We start from the raw sequence: 22606 nt of genomic DNA, 5'->3' as shown, positions 1-22606 counted from the left end.
TGCATATTTTATGTCCTCCTCAGGAAATGTATTTTTGGGCTCTGATTACTAGGGTCTCATTGAAACCAGTGGTAACAGTCTTCTCGACTTTGGTAGTATCTCTGATCCGTAATTTTTCAAGTATAAAACAAATGGGAGGTATAATACAGCATTTTTTGCAGCATATAGCATTCATCAATAATGAAACAGCTTGACAGATTTTTTTTACCTATTCAGCTCTACTGGTACTTAACATACTGAAATTTATCTAGTTCAGTTTTAGTTTTAATTTCTCTCATGTCTCTCTACATCTGTGCAACTGAAGGCAGTAATACCACCTGCAAAATATGTCATGCTTAAAGCAAGAGGTACAAAGTTGCTAATTCCACTAGGGTTAGTAGAAGTCTTGCCATGAACAGCATTGAGATCAGGATTTCATTTACTGCATTGCTTACCACATATTGCATAACTAATCGTTAAGTGCTGGGGAGATGCCAGTTCCAAAGTTCTTTGAGTATATTTTTGATTTTTAAATAACACTTGCCTTTTGACAATCACTTTTACTTTGATATCTGTTCTTAAAACTACCTCTTGTGGGTAGAAAAATAATGCTTCTCATTTCAATGACATTTGGGTAATAGTATAATTTTCTGCCAGTAATTCCATATTTTTGCAAATATGAAATTAGGTACTTGAAATTCCTTCTTTCCTTTCTGTGTCTGGAGGCTGTCTATGTGGCTTTCCCTTTATGGGCCATGTTGAATATGGAATACAACCATGTGCGCATATAAACCATGCGTATTGACTTTCTGCCTAATCTTCCAGTTTACTGTAGCTATGGACTCTCTACCACTCTCAAAAAAAAAAAAATAAAATTACTGAATATGAAACCTTAAGTCAAGGGCCAGCGACTTTGAAAGATTTTGTAGGCACCAACCTAAAAGTAGAAGCAGAATTGCAGTTGATTAAAGACTAATCACTGGATTGCCCAGAAAATGCAGCCCCTCTTCAGTGCCTCTTAAAGGATTTATTATTCAGTTCCAGATGCAGTATGTTTTGACTTATTTAGCAACTGCAAAAGGAAACAGGGAAATGTCATTTTTTGGTTTCTATCAGTGTGCTCAACTTTGATTACCTTGGAAGATAGGCTCTTATTCCAAGATGTTTACAATCTAAGATCAGATTTTGGCACCCTTGCTCATACTGAATAGCATTAGTCAGGGCTGAGCTGCTGCTCATTCAGGTCAGATAGATCAGAATTAGTCATCAGTTGAGACGGTGCTATTCAAACATCTTTCCATGAGGCAGCAATGCCAATGTTTTTCTGCTGCTTTTATCTGTTTATCTGTACCTCTCTTTTATACAAGCACCATAAAAAAGCCTTTGGTTGAAAAAAGCACTTTAAGCAGGAAAGTGAATGAATGAATGAATGAATGAATGAATGAAACTGTTTGGCATGCAAAGGAGCAGGAGGGATTTTGTACAGAAAGGATAGCATGGAAGAAAGTCCCATATTCCAAACACGGTCCGAAGAAACAAACACTAAAGGTTGGCAGGTTTTCACTGGACTGCCAGTAGATGAGCAATGATTACTTTGCCTTTTAAAAACGTTGTCTCCTGCCAAAGCCAAATCCCCGTGTCCCATTTCCAGTGCAGCATTCAGCCTGCAGGATAAGTGGATGATGAGGTACACACTTGCGGTGTGGAAGGGATTCAAACAACGTGAATGAGATTTTGATCTTCTGGGACTTCTGTGATACAAAGAGTGAAGAGGAGGAAAGACAAACTGGTCTCCGTTTGTAGAAGGGGCTTTCATCTTTTCTGTGCCGTGTGGCTACGGCTGAGGAGAGACGAGGGGAGTTGTCTTCCTGCTTATATCAAATTGCCAGGCCTTTAATTTTGACCAGATGCACCATGCAATTATGGCAGCTGATGGATAGTTATAAAAGAATTAGTCTCTGGCAAACTGAACTTTATTTCAAGTAAGATCAGCATCACAGAAGATACAAGAAAGCAAATTTTGTGATGGGATCGGTGCATTTTTTAAATCCTCGGATTTCTTGGCAGAATGAAAGGACGCATTAGTGCAAAGAGGCAAAGTATCCTAATTTCTAAGCATACCTCCGGAACAGACGCCTTGCTGCTCTTCCCACAGAGCAAGCAGGACTAAATACCGACGGGCAGTCTGAACCTTGCCTCTCTTTGCCGAACTTTCCTTTCTGCTGCGGTTCATATTGGGGTTATAGGTAGCATTCCTGTCACTGCCATTGCGCTCCCCGCGCTAATTGTCATGAAGTACAGAAAGTTCAAGCACGCTTGGTTCCCAAGGCTGCTAATGAGCCCTGAGCTCCCCTCACCCTTAATGAACTAAGGTTTGTTTGTGGGGGATTCTTGTCCGTCCCTCCTTTTCCCTGGTCAGGGGAGGAGGCGAGAGTTCACACAACCGAACAATGACTTTACAGTGTAAAGACGATGCAGCTGTGCCGTCTGAAGCCGTCCTCAGTTATGAGCAACAAAGCTTAAATAGATTGTACTGTGAAGAGGTACAGCTCTGTGACTGTGAAGCATAGCTTTTGCTTCTGCTTCACTGACCCGTCTGCTCGTGGCGGCGACGGGCCCTTGACGGGAGCTTAGGCAGGGAGAGCTGCGGAGGGCGACTCTTTCAAAACCGCTCTCTGCAACACCGAGCGCAGGAAAGGAAGCAAAATGAAGTTTCAGTTGATCTCTGACGGGGGGTGTACTGCTGCATTCTCCAGAAAATCCCATGCCTTCCATTTAGAAGTCACTGGTTCCTAATCCACTTCAGGTGATTAATAAGGCCGCTAAAGCAAGAGGTAGTTCCTAAGATTTAGCAATAGAGAGTACTCACCAAAAGTGCAAGCACACACACAAACCCCTAAGCAAATCACACATTTCACTATCTCGCTCTCTAGAGGTGCTTCTTGGACTATAGGTTAGGATCATCAGAAATTTGGGCTAAACTACTATTTATCATGTACTTCTTTACAGGTCTTTCTTTAGGCATTTCAGTTATGACAGTGTGTGATCCTCCGGCTATATTAATCTTTCTGCAGATATGTATGCGATGCGTGTTTATGCGTATGTGTAGAGGTACATAAGCACAAAAATACAGGTGCGGTTCATATAAATACAGCTACACATGTTCTTGAAATACATAGGAGGAGTATATTAGTATATGATATATTTATGATATGTATACATTATCTGTAAAAAAATCACATGCTTCCCTAGAAACATTATTCCCTGTATATATTCAGATATATATTTACACAGGTAAACATGGATGTAGTCTAAATGCTGTACTATTGTTATAATAGGAAATGAAAATGTCAATCTGCAAAAATAACTGTTAATTGCAATAGCAGTGAGAGATTTAACGTTATCACTTATAATACTCTGGACTAATCCTTACACAATGCTATACAAAGGTGAAGTGTTTTTTTTTAAAAAAAGTTTTACTAGTAGATTTGTGAAGCCAAAAGCAGCATCTGCAGAATAAATCTAATTTTGCTGTAATAGGCTGTTTGAAGGTCATAATTTTGGTTTTTAAATAATGCACAGAAACATCTGCTGTTTTCCTTGATCGCATGAGAGAAAAAAGGACAGAGAAAGAAATTAAGAAGGAGCTTTTGTTTTGCATTCTTAAGTGAACAGAGGCAAGAAAAAAAATAAAGCAGTCCAGGTTTAAATACCTTGATGTGTAGGCTCAAAACTTTAGATTGCTCTCCCTCCTGGCGTGGTGGCTGATAGCCCCGGGAGCAGTGGCGAAAGTTGACAACCCCCCACGGCTGACCCCTCATGTTTTCTCTCGCCTAATCGAATTTTACGTGTGTTTCCAGATAGCTGATCAGCTTCCCTGGATTTCGCTGACGCCACAGGAAAGCTTTGCCTGAAGATGGAAACACTGGAGTCGGAACTGACCTGCCCTATCTGTCTGGAGCTGTTTGAAGACCCGCTGCTGCTGCCTTGCGCTCACAGCCTCTGCTTCAACTGCGCGCACCGCATCCTGGTCTCCCACTGCGCCACCAACGAGCCGGTGGAGTCAATCACCGCCTTCCAGTGCCCGACCTGCCGCTATGTCATCACCCTCAGCCAGCGCGGTCTAGACGGGCTCAAGCGCAACGTCACCCTGCAGAACATCATCGACAGGTTTCAGAAAGCCTCGGTCAGCGGGCCCAATTCCCCCAGCGAGACCCGCCGGGAGCGGGCGTTTGATAGCAACAGCATGTCGTCCTGCGAGAAGGTCCTCTGCCAGTTCTGCGACCAGGACCCTGCCCAGGAGGCAGTGAAGACCTGCGTTACCTGCGAGGTGTCCTACTGCGAGGAGTGCCTGAAAGCCACTCACCCCAACAAGAAGCCGTTCACCGGCCACCGGCTCATCGAGCCCATCCCGGACTCTCACATCAGGGGATTAATGTGCTTGGAGCACGAGGACGAGAAAGTTAACATGTACTGCGTGACCGACGACCAGTTAATCTGTGCCTTGTGTAAGCTGGTCGGGCGGCACCGTGACCATCAGGTGGCAGCTTTAAGTGAGCGCTACGACAAGCTAAAGGTTAGTGCTACCTATTGGCCTTTCTAGTCAAGCAGCGTGTAGTTGGGAAGAAAAGTGTCCTTGGGTTGCATGCTAAATTCCTCATTTGGGCAGGGGTTGGGAAAGGTAGGTGCACGTTCTCTAATCGGATGAGATACACATACAGATCTATACGTGCATTTGCTCATCACCATTGCAAATGTCTTGGATTTCACTTAAGGAAAGATTCTTCGGTTGTGCTTTGCTGTCTCTATAGCTATTATAAGGAATGTGCAGCATATACTACTGTTTCTGTGAATTTTCTTATCTACCTACAGCTTTATTTGTGGCAGCTGGCAAGGTTTAGCGCTGACAGCACATACACGGGTGCCGACTGAAATGTCAGGCATTCTTTGCGTACGCTCTGCTGTTGATTATTTTTCATCTGGTTGCTTTCATTGTGAAAAGCCCTTTGCATCACCGCTAACAGGCGATGCATTTATCCCTGCCGGCTTCAGGGATGCCAGCTGCCCGCCCAGCCAGGGAAACCGAGTGCCAGCTCTGCTCTTCCCGTGACGCCTCCCACCCGGGCTCGCAGGCGGTGCAGTCCTGGAAACAAAACCGAAATTGTTTCTGAGCTGCTTGTGGCATTCCCGCGGTTCAGCGAACTCCCGGCGCATCCCCTTGCCAGGTAGATGGTGGCTGCGGCAGCCCTCTGGCCCCACTCAGGACACCCTGGGTGGGGTGGCAGTGGGCAGCCAGGTCGCAGGACGCTCTGGTGGAGGCACAGCTCCCGCTGAACGGTGAGGCCACCACGAGCGGCCTCCCACCCACCTGGCTGTACGTTCCTCTCACGCCGATGTGGGTGCTGCTGCAGAGCAAAGGCAGGAGTTAAGCACCCCATGCTTTCCTCCACCCACCCCCTCCAGAGGGTCTGCCTGTGCCTGTGGCGTGGCTTTGGGGGGGATTATTTTGAAGGTGGACCGCAATCGAGAAATCGCAAGTGTGGAGGGCAAAGACGATCTGCCAGCCTTCCCACGTGGAATTTCAGAGGTGGAAAAAGAAACTGAATTAATAGGCTTAACTAACGGAGGTGGTTTTTTCTTAAATGCCTTCAGACAAAGATAAGTGGCTGCGCGTGTCTGGGATGGCTTTATGTGAGCGCATGTAAAACCTGCATGCACACGCTATGTGGATTTTGTGCCTCTGTGCACATGCACGCATGCAGATCATATTCTGTGATTGTATAAACATAACGAAACATGCTTCTTCCCCTGCACCTGACAGCTTCCTTTCATCTTTTGAAGATTTTTGTATTTACTAAGGAGGAGTTGTTATTTTTGCTTTCTGAACTGGTTTGTTATTTTAAAAGGTAGAAGTTTGGCCGTTGATAAAATGGGACATGGACTATAAATGTGAATAGAAGGTGCATGGACTTACAGTGCTTTTCAGTAATCCAGCAGGTTTATATCCTTAACAGGTGCTACTATTTAGTAAGCTAACAGTGTATTGTTTATCAACTTTATAAGAGTAGGAATGCAGTACTTAACATGAAATACCTTCAACATCAAATACTTGATCGGTATATTTTTGAGGATGTAAAAAAAATAGTAAACATTTCTTAGTGTTGATGTACACATATACAGCAAGTCTTGAAAGAAGACCTTACAGGGCACATCTCTTCTCCTGACGTCTTTGATTTAAGATCGCAGATAGTTAGGAATAAAAATATTTTTACACAATCTGTGACTTTTCTATGCAAAGATGCCTAAGCAAACTCTGAATGGGTATCTCAGACAGACAAGTAATGTTCACTTTAGGTGTTAGCCAGTTTAGCTAACTTGTCAGAAGCTTAACAGAGTGCTTTCCGCCAGCCTCCTTGAAGAGTAATTCAAGTACTAATTTAGTGGTTAGCATAGGCCTCGGTCAAATAACTTTCCTATCATTGTTTATAATATCTGTACAAATTTTTTTTTTTGAGGTGTGGGTTTTCTTTGTATCTAAAGTATCTAAAAGTAGCTTATACCGACAATTATTAGTCTACGTGAAATCCAGCTACTATCTTCTTTGTCATGAGGCACACTATTTCACTTTGCTAATGCAAATGGCATTAGCATGCCAATTATGCCAGTGTTTATGCCATGTTTATACTCTGAGCCCAGGAACAGTAGACTAGGTGGGTTCCATTCGGATCCAGCGTCCACTCTCTGTTCTCAAGAAGGTAATCTGAAAACTGTGATTTTCCTTTCCTCATTGCCTCTTCCATCTCAGAAATTTGTGCTGGTTTATGTATCAAATTCCAAGAATGAGATTTTCAGTTCAGTAGATTGGCACTTATCCCTCAGGAGTAAAGGAACAATACCTGTTCACACCACTGTTTGGTAGCTGACGGGCAAGAATTTTGGGTCCATTTTCACGTTCCGGCCTCCTCCTTGGTGTTACGACCTCTTGAGTCACTGGCTGTGCTGTTAACATAAATGTTAGGTACGACCTTGGAGATGGTCTTCGTTAACTTACAGATAATGCGCACGCGCCATTGGCAAATTCAACATTCAAGTGACTCAGAAAACCCACACCTAAAAAACAGGTTGTGGCTTGCTGTATTGCTGCTGTGAGTTTTTAAAATCTATGGGGTTTGATAGATAGGCTACCCAAATCTTTGAAAAAAAAATCTGAAAGAATGAGTGCGCAGTAGCCAATAGTATAGTGGATTCATTCAAAAATGAGTGGTTAATTGTATCTTTAAAAAAGAAAAGCAAAACCGCTTCAAGTGACAACTTCTTTCTTGTGATTTTTCTTTTCAAATCCACACACATTGTTGATGCTAACAACAGCAACTGGTGTTGCTCTGGGTGTCAAGCTATGCTAATTACTTGCATTCTCTTCCAGCGGTGTTACTAATTATTTAAACAATATCTCACCCTTCATTAAGCATAGGACAAAAGATGCCATTACAATCTAGCTCCTTTTGTGGCAAAAATGAAACCCCTTAATTAGGAGTTCGGTACTCTTGTCCGACAGAGGCGTCTATGCTGAAGTGTATTTAACAGTCAATGTAATAGCAATTGTGGACATCTGAAAATGAGAAAGTGTTTTCCTTTGGCAGCTATGGCTCCAGCCCTGAGAGGTGCTTTTCTTTCTCAACATGTACTGGGGTGGAGGGGGTTGAGGGCACTTTTCTTCTTCCAGGAGGGATCCTTTCTTGCTTAGTTACGTGACCGCGTGATGTACCTTCACGCTTAAATTTGTTTTAGTGTTTATGGATGTGGTGTTGAGTTTTTCTTTTTTTAAGTAGATCATAGACAGCTGCATATTAAAAATGGAAAAATCATAAACCACGACCGAAACAGAGACCAGGAAATATCCTGGTGATATGCTGAATTTATGAGGTGGTGGTTAAAACTGTAGATTAAATTAGAAATAATTTTTAGCTACATAAACAGCTATGTAAAAGCTTATGCTTAGCCCACCATCTTACCTCAAAGAAAATATTTATGGCTAATTACTTTTTATATTGATTCTTTGCTTTTTGTCTTGTTGCAATGGAAAGGAAAAGATGATTGAAAAGTACGTTCTTTTTTTTTAGAGAAAATTACCATTGTTCTATAGATGCATTTATACTCAAGAAAGTGGTAAGAAAAATGAAAAGAGAAGATTAATTTTGAACAAGAGAGAATATTTTCAGGAACAGTTACAAGGTGCGGATGGAGAGCTATAGGTCATTTAATATTGTCGAAGAGCCATGAAAAGGTGTAACAAAAGAGGAAGATAAACGGTAAACCATATTTTTTAATGGTGTAAAGCCAGCACAACTGCCCTGAAACCAATGTTTTTACTCACTTTCATACTTACTGACAATCTGGCCACTGATGCATATATTCTTGCCGAAAAATAATTTTGGCACAGTTTTTGTACCACTTAGCTAAGGAAGATCTTTTGTTGAATCAAACTGCTGTAGGTTAGCTGTGGTTCTCCGTGTTTTTGTTTGAATCTTATTAGTGCTGACGTGTATTGGGCATGTTTGCGAAGGCAGGGCAGCCCTCTGAATGGCACTCAGCAATTCCAGGAACAAAAGGGAGCTTCTTGTTTGTGTGGTTTTCACCTAGTTTTAGTGGCAGAATCCATACACGTCTGTCTTTCCTACACTGTTGATCCAGGATGCAAGGATTCAGTTTTCTATGGTATGTCAATTCCGTTACAATTATTTTTTTGGTGGGAAGCAACCACAAACTCTTTCCACATAGGGAGAATTGCTCTTAATTCTTATAAGCCTACTTTGACGTTCTAAAGGTAGGAGACTTTGTCAACTCCACAGCTTCTACAAATAGAGCGCAAAGATATGTCTGTTTCCCTGCTATGTATATTATGAATTAAAAAACTTTTCATATTTAAATGTCTTTGCAGAGATACTGGCAATATATGTGTTGAATCGTTCCAACTCTGTTTATTTGGCATTATTTTGTAGTTGCAGCTTGATCATTAATTGGTATGTTGTGATACCGTAAGAACCCAGCATTTACAAATCTTTACTCATACAAACAGTGGGGCTGACAATCTGGGAACATTGCGCTTTATATGTGCATAAATATGTGTCTGTATAGATTTTATTCATTTTATGCCCGTATTTATAGTACTTGTGTTAGTATATAAAGGCAATACTACCTATGTTTGTGTGTATGTTTGTGTAGACTTGTCTAGCAGAGAAATACATGTAATTGCTAGTAATGTCTAAGTTCATGAATATCTAGAATCTTGAATTTGAATAAATACACATATGACTATATTTTAAGTAAGTATATACAATATCATATATATGTTTAGGTCAACAAAAATATATTTGATCACACATATATATAGATAAACTACATGTTAATTGTTTTACTTGGTATCCATTTTTAATATTCCATGCATATATCTTCTTATAATAGCTGAATATTTTCACATCTGAATTTATACTTTCCCTGTGTACTCTTAACTTTGCTAACTTCCTATTTAATGGAAGCTATTTAACTAAAAAAAATCCAACTGATATGTAAAGACATAGTATGTCAGTGTTATTAAACAGTTAGATAAGTGGCACTTTCCCTTACATTGTATCTAATAAATTCAGAGTGCAGAAAGTTACTTTCTCTAGTGCCATGTATGCAGGTTTAACATACAGTTAAAACACCATATCCCTAACAACATGTGGAACTTGTGGACTCTCATTATTATTAGATTATTATTAGATTAGATGTAGCTTGATATTATTATTAGATTAGATACTGCTGCACAGATATTTCAGTGTATTCATTTTTTACAAAATTAAAATGATGAATGGTCACATCTGTTAGTATGGATTATTATCTGATATTACTTAACCCGGAAATAGATGCAAAAAAAACCCCTGACTGTGCTTCCGTAGTTCTAAAGATCCAAAAATATTAAGTAGTTGCCTGGGAGAGGATCAATGTAGGAATGAACTATTTTACTACAAAGGTTTTCCAGCTACACTTATTTTATTACATTAATATATAAATATTAAGGTAGACTTTAGAACATTCTCTCTTTAGTCTAGTGTTATCTCACATGGCTCTGTTTCTTCCATCTGGTATTTATTTGGTGGAGTTTAGAAGGATAATAGAAAATGTCAATACAGTAATAACAACATTAGTTCTTTTTTCGGGAGGTTGTTTGGGGGGAATGTTGGTAAATTTTAGACTATGTTATCATAGTTTGGAATTCCCTGTGTTTATGACTGTAGGTAATGAGCTATGACTTTACAATAGTTACGAGTACTATGAGATTGTTTTTATTTTATCTACCTACGATCCTTTAAATAATATAAGCTCGAGTTTTTTAAAACGTACTTTCACAAATTTAACAGTCGGTGAGTCTTTCAAAAATGTTCTCATACTAATTATTTCCTTCAATTTTCAGTGGAAATGATGGTGTTGAAGGCATAATCTATTCAGGAAGAACAAGAGAATTAAATAAAATTGTAAATACTACAGCATTATTATCTTTGTTCCCGTGACTCTGGTTTCCAGGGAAGCCAGACTAGGCATTAAGTTAAATGTATTTTCATACTTTTCCATGGATCTGGTCCAAACTGTTCAGATAACAGACTTTAAGTCCATGTTCTAGCTCTGAATTTGATTATTGTAATAACCTCCTGACTGACCCTTCGTTGCTTATGCTGTTTTAGACAGTATGATGCTTGAAAGTTGATGGTGGAATATAATGCACGACAGATACTTCCTCAGAATGAGAATTTGCATTTAAATAATAAATAATAGAGCAATAAAAAATAAAGTAATAAAAATGGAAATGAAGCAAATCAACGACGTTAAGGGCAAATTGATGAGGTTAAGGGCAAATAACTAACAGTTTTAGAACATTGGGCAGAGGCTGACACTTTGTTTAGGAAATGTAGTGTCTGCCTGCCGGAGTAACAAAGACAGGGTTGGTAACAGGAAAAGTTACGAACAAGTGACCTTTCAAAGGTAGAACATTTACGAGTTTTAGCATAACAGTTTGTTTTCTTCTGACTGATAAATAGAAACAGTAAGCTAATTCTTGTAGTGTTTGACCGGGGAATGATAAAGCTGGTTGGGAAAGCATGGCTAAAAGCACTTACCATGGATGGTAGGCTAAAACTCACACTATTCAGTGGCATTGAGAGAGGTGTGTGGAAGGGTATGAAGATGCATGTCTGTATGTTAGGTATGTTATTCTGAACTTATTTTAAGATATAACCTTATTTTAATGCAAATATTTTACACAAATAATGCAACAGCAAATACATTTTCAAACAAAGGTGAAGGTGGTTAATAGTATGCTTTAAATAGGAAAAAAACCCATCTCAAAACCTGGATGTAAGTATCATCCAAATAAGCACTGCAGAACACTCAATATTCAGATTTCTCTCAAGCTTTAATTTAATATGTTAAATTAATCCATGAAGAGAAATCCAGATTCCTTTAACTCTACCCTGTAATGACAGACAATCATAGGGGCATGATTAAAACATTTTAGTTCTTCATCTTCTGTTGAACAGTTTTCATGGCCTATTATATTTTTTTTCGTATTGTCTGATTTTAAAACACAAATCCAACAACGATCTCAGTACAGTACTTTCCATTTCAGGCTTTATGAGGTGTACATCTATTATGATTTTCTTTGGCCTTCTTTTTTCATCAAAATGTACACTTCCTAGCAAAATGATAATACTTGCATGTATCCTCAGCACTGTGAACCTATACATAGGGGTTCATACCAATCAGAAATGGTGCCTAATCTGGAACACCTGATTAATCCACGGAGAGGATTATTCCAGAAGGTCACGGTCTGGAAAGCCGTGTTGGGTTGCTAAAGCACACTTTGGACTCCAAGCCTGATATGGGTGATAAGGCAGTGTGTTCCCTCTTTCTCCCACCTGTATTTTTACCTCTCCCCCAAACCAGCCACCCACCAGCCATCCAGCCCCCTATCTCCCTTGGCATCCCTTGACCTTCCATGCAGGAAGCCCTTTCTTTTGCTGGGAAGGATGCTGTTGCCCTCGAGCGTGAGCACCCACACAAGTGATGTGGGGTGAGGAGATTCCTGCCCTTCACAGCTTTCACCTCTCATTTATAATGCACTCACACAAATCAGACAGAGCCTGCTCTGTTTTCCAGTTATCTAAAGTCAGTCAAAAATTAAGGAGGAGCAAAGAAAATGGAAAATTAAATGATTTTATCATGGTGTGACTATACTGAGTTATTCCTAGACCTTCTCTAAATGCTTACTTAAGCAATTCTTACTCTTTTGAAGTATAAATGCTTAATTGAAAGTGCATTGTCTTCATCAGTAAAATTCTTAGAACATGTTGGGTAGCTAGTAAGTAAGTGATATATCACTGACTTTCTTGATGATGTACCTTGACAGTGCCATCAGGATTTCTTTTTTACGATAGCCTTTTGTTTTTTAAGTTTTGTAGTCTGGAGTGGAATTATCACTTGTTTTACAAATTTCTCCTTTGTGTGGGATGTTGGCCCTATGCAATATCCCAATTTACGACTGTGGAAGGGGAGCACCTGCAGGGTTGTTTTAATGCCTTGGACAAATGCGCTCAAGGGACTGTAGCTCTGCGCTGCCTCTGTACCTTACAGATCCCCTACGTTAGAGCTTACCGACTCGCTTTCAGCTGTCCCTAGTTGCCAAGATGTGAGACTTTGTGAAACTGCAAAATTTAGAATATTCTGTGCCGCCCGCTAGCATCTGTGTCTTTGCACATCCACCTTGTTGTCTCTGACAGAGCTCTGTGAGATTCTGAGTGCTGAAAACTGGAAAGGGAAGAAAAAGGCACAAGCAATGAGTCCATAGTCAGGATTATATATAGTTTTGTAGAAATATTTTCCCATACATCTCAATTACAACTCTATTGCACTTCCAGAATTTTTGGGCTATTTTTGTGTTTGTGTTGAATACATGCTCAAAGTTGCATCAGTTTGACTTTGAAAGCAACAGGGTTTAGTGGTTTGGCTTTTTTTTTTTCCATGCTCACAACATTTGCATTTTTTGAGAAATGTAAATTTCCTGCCAAAATTAAATCTCAGTCTTCTCTTTTGAAACTTTGCAATTTTAGCTTCCTTACAGCATGTTGGCCATAATAACATAAAATAGCAGTATGATCCTATAATTATATTTTACAGTATGAGAGGGATCAAATTCAGCACAGATGAGAAATATAATTAGAGTGCCCATGGCTATCTTTTTCCTTCATGATTTGTCTGTTCAATTAGTTGTGATATTGAGAATGATCTTCTAAATTATGACAGTCCCGTCATCTATAGCTTTTTAGTGGCCCACAGAACATTGGATGCAAAAACCAAATGCTGAAAATTTGAAAAGGCAAGGATGTTTGGGTGGAGTAATATACAATTTCATATCTGTACGGAAGTTAAGGCTTTTTTAAGGAAAAAAAATTTAAAAAGGCAATCTCTGTGGGCATTTGTGACTTTGGAATACACAGTATTCCACTGTACTCTCATCTCTGCCAACCGCATCTGTAAAGTATAGAAATGATTGTACTTAATTTTACTGTGGTAATTCCCAAAGGCTCAATTCAAAAAAAGTCCTGTAATTTAAGATCTTGTACAAGTACATGAGATTTAATCCAAGCTTCAACAACTATTCATTCAACTATGCTTAGAACAAAATACGAAAGCGAGCGTGACAGGTACATAGAAATTTTATATGGTCATGGTAAGATTCAGGCGAGCTCTTGGCATCATGTAATGGGTAAGATTAAATAAGAAAAAAGTTTTAAATTAATATTGGCTAGTTATACTAGTCAGTGGAGGCAATACTATTTGATTTCTTGTAATTGTTCTGGTTTGAAATACAATAGCCTCATTCCCCCTTGTCACTACGCTGAAAGGCCTGGATTCTTGTGCCCTTCATCTGGGGGAAGAGGTCCCAGTGCAACTCCTGGCTCTGTATGTCCTGTCTTATGTGCCAGTCTAATAACAAATCAATTCTGACATCCAAACTGATGTTAGTACACTGTTATAACAGTGCCAGTATTCTCTATTGACTGAAAATTCACACTCCCTAAATTTAAAAAAAAAGAACTGAAATACGAGAAATTCCAAAATCTGAGAGAATCTCTATCTCATATCTTTTGAGCTAGACATTCTTGTCTCTCTTGTAATGGTTTCAGCTTTTATTTCTTAATTAAATTATGGTTTTGATGTCACATTCCTTTTCCAAAGGATATTCTAAATAAAATGAAAATAAAAAACCTGGTACAATGGGAAGAGATCTTTCATGTAACATATGCAACAGCTCATAAAAATTACAATAAATGGTAATAAAATGTATAGTCTTTTCTTAAAAAGCTAAAAAGTACAAAGGGGCCTTTTCGATGCCGTTACTTCCTAGTGCCATGCTGTACAAACAATTTCTTACAGCATTGCTTACTGTAGGCTCACCAGTTGTGGGTGATAAATCATTGTTAATACCAGGAGAGATGAGGAATCTGTCCTGTTAGCAGTCTGTTGTTAGGCTGAGTGAAGAGATGGGAGCAAGAGGGGAACGTAGTTCTTGGGTGCCAGGACAGGAGCGTTAATACACATCTTGTTCAGGGGGTATGCCCAAAATCACAAGGTGCCCAGGCATTTTTTTTCTGTATTGTTTCCTGTACTTCCACCTGTAATTCACATACATTTTGAAATACATACTTTAAAGGTATTCAGCTTCTCTTTTTGCCTCAGAAGATAAACACTAACCTGTTCAGCTACAAATAAGCTGGAATATCTCTGATGGCAGATAGTACTGGAAGATTTCTTAGCACGCTTGGAGTATCAGAGCTGGAGGAACCAATGGCTAATTTGAAGCTGACGAAAAAAAAATAATAAAAGTGCTTCCCTGATCAAAATAATCCAGCTTTTCTCTTTTCTCTAAAAGTATCCATATATATGCAAACAAAACATAAGACTTGCCAAACCCTCCTGTTCACCCCATGCAGTCTATATTGAGATTTCATGCTATCTGTGAACAACAGTGTCAATTCAAACTTGTTAAGGTGTTTGAATATCAGAGAAATTTTCCATATGAAAGTCTAGCTAACAGGTAAAATTAGTTAAAGGTGAAAAAGAAAAGACATCATCTTTCATTAACTACTGGAGAAACGAAAACATCCTGTGACAAAGTAAAAGAGAAGAACCCCTGTTGCTGTACTGGTTATACGGATTAATGTTCTCGTGGTAAGCACCCAGTGCTTTAAGACCGGCTGGCAGTTGCTGTAGGTTCCTGCATTCCCCACTGAAACTCATCTCTGCGCTTCTGGAGACATGCTGGCTATTTTGAAATGTAAGGCTATATGCCTGAGTTTTGTTATTTGCTATGATACAGTCAAACTTTAAAAGAGATTAAAGACGGGCAGCTGTTCACGACATATGTGTCTCGTGGTAGAAGCATTAAGCAGACTTGTTAGGCTATAGCTAATGACAGTGTGTACAAACTTTATTTCCAGATTAAGCCAGCAGCATATGGGGAATATAACTCATTCAAACTGAATTTGAGCAATATCTATCGTAATAAGTTACTAAAGAGAAGAAAATATATTGATCAGTGTATGGCTGATGGTTCATCTGAGTAGGCGTTTAAAATGTTTTATTTATGGACCAAAAACTCTAAACACATACACGCAAGAAATCCCTTCAAAAGAGTAATTGAAGGAACTATTAAAGTATTTCACTGACATCATCGGTTTTTTAAAAGAATTAAAATTTGTCAGTCCAAAAATAATGTTTTCAATGCCTTTCACAAAATACCAAACCTGACTATATTCTGTAAACTATAAAAGGAGAAAAATATATGAGCAGATATGCACAAGTTTGGTAGAGGTGAATGCTTGAAAGAGAAAGCCCCTGTGTTTTTCCAGTAGTCACGGACCTCCTGGTCATTGTATCCTATGGTTCTGGTTTCCCCTGTGTAGATGGATGCTGGGGGCTGCTGGGGCAGTGGGTCACTCCCGGATGGCCCTACCAACGCTGGGGCTCTCCCATTGCACAGGGTGTTCTTCAGCTTGGCGGGAGCGAGCCGCATTTCCTTCTCTGTGAGTACGGGCTTGCTGTTGGAAGGCTAGCACTGAGGGTTAATATTCGTCAGTACATTGAAAACTCTGCCATGGGAGGGAGCTGCTGCATTGAGGCCCTTTTTCATCTGAAAGGGTGATAGTGGCTCTTTACTGAAAGGACCCACTCAAGATGCCTGGTGAGGTTATGCAAACTTCAGGTGAATTTATATGATGATGCAATCTTTTCCTTCGTATACTTAAGTAAGGGCAGGTGCCGTTCTCTCCCCTGCATTTGGTTACAACCTTCAACTTAAAAAATATGATGCAGCTTGGGGCGGGGGGGGAAAGGGCATTTTATTAGATGCACAATAACGTTTTCACCCTCTCTTGAGTATTTTGTATGATCACACTTGAGGAAAAAGTGACCTTTCCATTCAGATCCACCAATCAGAGCAGCAACCATGAAGCCTTTTTGTGGTTTTTTTTTACGTTGTCTTTCTCTCTGCTCAATTAGCTTTCTCTTTAGTCTTGGCAGACACGTGCTACAGCTCTCCTGAAATTCTGATGCACTGAAATTCTTATGCAGGCAGCATGCCATGAGTTACCATAGTTCTTTTTGGGTAAGAATATTATCAGAGGAGCCTTTTTTTAGCCCCTTAATTTACTTGATTTCTTCCAGCTTTGTCTGTATTCATACAAATTGAAAACCTTTGTCTGAACATACAATGAATTACTCTAAGTAATATCCCCTCTTTAGATTAATAATTTTCTTGTAACGTCTTTTGTTAAAAGAGGCTGGGCAAAGAGAGTGATAAGCTAATAAAACATTATTCTGAACACCTGAAAAACATTTAAATGAAGTCTGAATTTTGAGCAGTTTTAAATGGGTTCTTGCTCTGCCTAAATCAGTTTGCACGTTCTCACTTGAAAGCAATGTAATTTTTCTGTCAAATAAATCACTGCTACTCTTTAGGAAAAATCAATCAAACAAACAAACAAATAAAACCTATTTGGATTCTGCTCTAAAATCTCATAATGCTTAATTTCAGCACTGTTAAGATCAGTGAAGGCTTTAGATTTTAATACATACAATATCAAAATAATTTTGAATAAATTAGTATGCTATTTTAGTCTAATTGTTGCCTCTATCGTATGCAGAGTTGAGTATTTGCAGTACAGGGCTACAAGCAAATTGCTGGATTACGGGTAAATGATTGTCACATGTTAAAAATTCAGATGTGAGAGGGCTTATTTTGTAATGACTCTGCTTATAGTTAGCAATGAAACTGTCACTCCAAGGAAGAAAACAACAGAAAAGTAAAGGAGAGGATGCTTGTTCTTTACATTTTTTTTTCTGACGTATTCTAAGCATGGTAGGAACCCCAGTTCACCCTGAAGTTCAAGACCGCAGCGCCTCATTGAATGACTCCTGCCTGCAGAATGGGCTCTGAATCTGCTGTCACGTGTTTTCCTTGGAGGAACTCGTTTCCTTCCTGAAGAGGTCTGCAAGGTCAGGCAAATATCCGATCTTGGAAGCTGCCTGTCTCCGGGTTGCTCTCTCTGAGTCATTATTTCTGCAGAAAAATTCATAGGGAAAGTCTGTCAGAAACCCTGGAGTGTAGCTGAGCACTTCAGTAATGAGAAGGCATTTCAAATTGGGCACGCCCTGTAGAAGAGAAGCGTTTTGGAGCTTTGGGGTCGTGTACTCTTATATAGTATATACATAATTTCAGTATTCTTGTTTAAGAGTCAGAAATCTTGGAAGTGGTTTGCAGTGCTGTGAAGCAGTAAGAGCTCAGTAGTGTGGGGTAAAGGGCCTCCTGTCCAGTCTTAAAAATTTGGCCTTATTACTACTTTTGCTTTATATTATGTTTACAGTATAGACCAAATTCTGGCCTCAGGCACACCAGCAGAATCCCATATTGCTTCAGCAAATATTATTAGACTTTTGGATTATTCTTACTTACTAATTCTTTATTTATTAGGTATTTATTATTGACAAGTCGGGGTCCTCTTTATTTGTACCGGTATCACTGAAGGTACATTATGGGATCACTGAACTGATTTAACAAGCCCGCTGATGCCAAAAAAATCATTTGGCCTGTTACATTGTTCTCCCTCTCTTTTCTACACACTACTGTTGTCCCACTGAAGCAGCTCTGGCACTTGTGGACCCTGTGGTGAGCTGATTCCCTGCCTTTTCTGCTGGCAGCGAGCAGCCCTGGCAACGCAGGCATGAGTGAGGCGGGACCAGTGAATCTGCTCCATTTTCCCCCTCTTAGGCACCCATCCACCTTCACTGACCGTACAGGTGTACTCTAGGAAGACTGCTGTGGTAGATGCTGATAGTAGATGCACAGATCAACTGCCTAAAATACAATTTTCCAACCATCAAATCAATGCAATGGCTGGTTTCTGTGGGTCCACCGTTTGCCCCCTCCTGTAGTGGTGCATCCCTACCTTCTCCTCAGCGTCTGTGCCGTGCCTGTCCCATCCCACCCTGAGCTATGCCAGCTCCCAAGGTCAGTAAAAAACCAACTCTGCATAGTGAATAATTTTCTGGATGTGTAGCAAGTTGAAATGGCTCAGACTTACTCTGGTTCTGGCACAAAGGAAAGACGAAGATCTTTCAGAGTAGGACAGGGAGGAAGGTAATTGAAATGACTTTAAAACCTAAGCAAGGAGGAGCAACTCCACCTATAGCCCTTAACTGTGTCTAAAAAAGGGATAGAGCAACTTCTCTACGTCCAGCTCTGTTAGGGGTTGTCCTCTTTATCAGCACAGACCGCTGTTAAGATGTACAGATATGACTCTTGACATTGAGTCAAGCTTTCAGAATTTGAGGAAAGCTGAAAAAAGAAAGCTTTCTTTTTCCTTGTGTTGTTAAGTGGCAAAAAAAGTATTTTTGCCAATAAAAGCAACTGCATTGATAAACAAAGCAAAATAAACTACAGAGATACTAAAGTGGTGCTATAACTGTGCCTGTACAAAGCCTTTTTTCAGTACAAATATTCCCTGCAGAAGTTACACCCTTCACATGATGTTAATGCTCTGGCAAAAGCTTCAAATGTAGCCTCTAATGTGAAGCTGCGGCTTTTGTTGGGAACAGTGGCAGGAGGACAAATTTGATCTTTGGAGATTTTTTTCCCCTTGCTATGAATTTTGCCCAATGATTAGGCTTCATGTCACCCCCTAGTATGTGCTTAGAACTTACTGTAAGTCCTCCAGACAGTTCCAAAAAACTGAACAAATATTTCACAAATCTGGCTTAAAGTTTGAGCTTGGAAGCAGTCACAGGAGTCATTTGTTTTAGATTTCCTTGAGAACCCTTTCTAAATTTCTAGTAGGGACATAATCTTCTCTGCTTTGGGAAAAAGTTCATCCATGAAAAATAATAGACAAAACTGAGGATTTGTTATTTATGTATTTATTTTGATTTATACACATGACTTTTGAGATAGTCCTGGAATAGTCTTTAAAATATAGTGGAATGGATCTGTGTGGTAATTTCCTTTTAACCACAAACCAGCAGGACTTCAATAACTGAGCTGCAACAGGTGTAGATGTATCTGATTTTTAAGAACTCCTGTCAGAGCCTTCCCACTTTCTCACAGACTGCAGGATCAAATGGGCTTAGGAGTCATACTGACTAAAACGAGGCTATTCTAAACTAAATAAAGAGCAAATTCCAAAACACATCAGAGCTAATTTGCCATTGTTTTCACCATAAACCATAATGAATCCTCATCAAATGAATGCAGCTGCTATGGTGCTGTATCCAAAATAATGTAATTAAATTGCTGCTTGGGGAATTTTAGAATATAAATTTGGCAGAGACTCATTACTGGCAATTCGACAGCAAAGCATTTATAATCTTATTCAGAGAGGTGATCCTGTGTTCTGTCATTCTAAGAACAGAGAGAGGAGAAACAGAACCAGGATGACAAATGGCCAGACCGAAATCTGAAACAAGAAACCACAAGAATTTAAGGCTAATCCAAGCCATGCTGGAAAGCCTATTGGGAAGGCAAGGGGAGGACAGGAGGGGAAGCCTTAGATGAGTTACATTAGAAAAATTCTCCACCATGCTGTACGGTGACAAGGTCAATGAGGAAAGAGGGTCCACCAAAGGAAGCTTGTAGGAGCCACAGCTTTGCCGCCATCAGGGTAAGAAGAGTCGCAACCCCAAAGCAGGCAAGAGCTGACCCAGCTTCCCTGCTGCTCCCCTACAAAAACATTCCCCCCTCTGCTGTCAGCAAGTGTGTAGATGCTTGATCACAACTTAAACGATCTCCATCTGTGGGAAAGCAGTGATGTTGGGCAGCTTGGCCTTTTGCGTGATGAATTCCCTTGGAGCTGTCAGGACCCAGGCTGGCACATGGAGATACAACACACGGCTCAAACATCTGTAAAAACTTCCGTGATGGATGTGTGCTGAACACACCAACATTGTCTTTGCTTGGGCTGTTCAAGATCAAACAAGCAGTCATTAAAGTGCCAAGAGTTATGATGATGAAGTGACTACTACAATCATTTTCTCGGTTACAAAACTGTAAAACTAAACACAGTGTCATCCTCTCTCATCAGAAAGCAGGTTTTACTTCTAATTTGTGTTAAAAGTGACCCCAAATTAAATTTAATTTCAGGAGAAAGGAATTTGCACTGGGGACGAATCTGAGCCTTTGAATGTTTGTGTTTAATAAGCCTTAGCATGCCTATTATTATTAACCATATATGAAATATTGTGGCTTATAGTATACTGTAGTTTAACAGCTATGTTTCGGTTCCTTTATATGCTAAGCAAAGCTCCTGGGATTGTGTTTCCAATATAAATATTCAGTATTATGGCTTCAGAATTGGATATCCATGAATATTTAACATTACATGTTCCCAAAAAAGTTACCTAACACTTCAGCTCAGGGACAGCTGATCAGATGAAGCTAACAAAGTCCTTCACATTATCTTCAAATAAAGTCCTTCACATTATCTTCTTTTTTTATTATTATTTTTTTTTATTCCTTAGTGCATAGCAGTTACTGGCAAAGTTGCAGAAGCAGCAACTGGCAGCAGTGGCAGCAGAACTAATTGAAAAGGGGTGGGGGGGGGGAGGAAAATTTCAGGCATTTGATGAAAAGCAAAAAAAATCATTTGCTAAAGAAAGGAAAGTGTAGAGATCAAACGTTGAGATTAGAGGCTACTTATGTTCAATGGTAAAGCTCACAGAACATCTTTGATGTGGAAAGAACATTTAAAAAATACTATGAGCAAAGAGTTCAGAGGTAGGTGGGAATCCCTATTACGTACATGTATATATACACGTCTACTTAGAGCTAAGCTTTATTTTGAGATTTGATATTCTTTCTACCCTAAGGTTTAAAACAAGAACACAAAATGAGCCTGCTGCATCCTTCTGTTGCTCAGCATTGGTCAGTAAACATTCTTTTGGGTGGAGATAAAAAATAGTTATTAGAGCTAACATTTGGCCTCAAGGTAAATGTTCCAGCAACATAAATCTACTCTAGCAACAGACTGATGTCTCCTGAATTTGAACTGCCAGAAGGGGAAGTGAAAAGAGAAATAGGCAGGGTGGGATTTGTAGATCAGTCACGGATTTTATGTAATTCATTTGTTTACGTAGCTTTGCAAACCCAAAGCTGTCTGAGATTTAGAAAAACAAATATTCGTGTCTTTTCAGAGGTTTGCCAAATGACAGAGTGTTGGCAATCTCAGCAAGAGGCTGAAATCATTTGTTGCCATGTTGTTTCAGCTCACAATAAGCTTTACAGTTATCCTGGATTTCATACATAATACCTTCAGCATTGCTGAAGGCAATCAGGTGCCTCTATCCCGTGCCATAACACAAAAAAATGTAGCAGTTGCTCAACCACTTCACTGTGATTTTTTAAGCATTACTGGATGATGGCTTTGGTTTTGGCCTGTCTGGTCAGGTTAATTGGCTGCTGTAAAGTTCTGCAAAGTCACTGAGAAAATGCTGTCATAATCTGGAGTTTATTGGAAGGATCAGACTGGCCTTATCCTGCAATTTAATCAATAGAGTTGGGTAACATTTTTAGTGACCGCAAATTCATCACAAGTGGGGTTTTGATCCTGAAGCTGTTTCCACTTTTGAGTAGAATTGCAGAATCGGTTTGAGGTGAGGAAAAAAATAGCCTTGAGATAAATTCTAGTCATGCTGCCCCTCTTTTACCCGCTGATGGGGATTATGGAATTAGATTTTTATCTCAGCATGAAAGTCTTGAAAGCTGCACCTCCCTCTGCAAAATCACAGTGTCTCCAAGGAGAAAATTCGAGGGAATTTGGAGTGGGCTCTTTTTCTCTCTTCACTGCACTTTGTGTCTTTCAGTTCTGAGGGTAGAAAGCAATTCTTCCTCTGACCCTTTCCTCGGAAACCGTAGTAGCGTAGTTTGTCCCTCGTAGCATGCACGGTGTCTCTTGTGCCCAGCCAGCCAGAGGTGCTGGGCTCTGCCATCCCCAGGGTCCACAGCTTGCCCTCCCACCTGCTTTGACCCACGGGGTCCCCTGCAGCG

The 22606-nt window shown here is 39.9% G+C and overlaps 1 protein-coding gene across 8 annotated transcripts in view; it reads left to right on the top strand.

Annotated features, from left to right (window-relative positions):
- The window catches only part of MID1 (midline 1), a 261586-nt gene that overhangs the window by 144626 nt on the left and 94354 nt on the right, over positions 1-22606 (top strand). For all 8 annotated transcript variants that reach the window (XM_054203745.1, XM_054203756.1, XM_054203788.1 and 5 more), the window contains exon 2: positions 3840-4555. In XM_054203745.1, coding sequence (XP_054059720.1) covers positions 3896-4555 — 660 coding nt within the window. In that variant the 5' untranslated portion in view covers positions 3840-3895. The remainder of the gene's footprint in view (positions 1-3839; positions 4556-22606) is intronic.

Source organism: Rissa tridactyla, chromosome 1, assembly GCF_028500815.1.
Source record: "Rissa tridactyla isolate bRisTri1 chromosome 1, bRisTri1.patW.cur.20221130, whole genome shotgun sequence".
Classification (NCBI taxonomy): domain Eukaryota; kingdom Metazoa; phylum Chordata; class Aves; order Charadriiformes; family Laridae; genus Rissa; species Rissa tridactyla.
The sequence above is the reverse complement of the archived record's forward strand: the minus strand, read 5'-3'. Positions and strand labels throughout refer to the sequence as shown.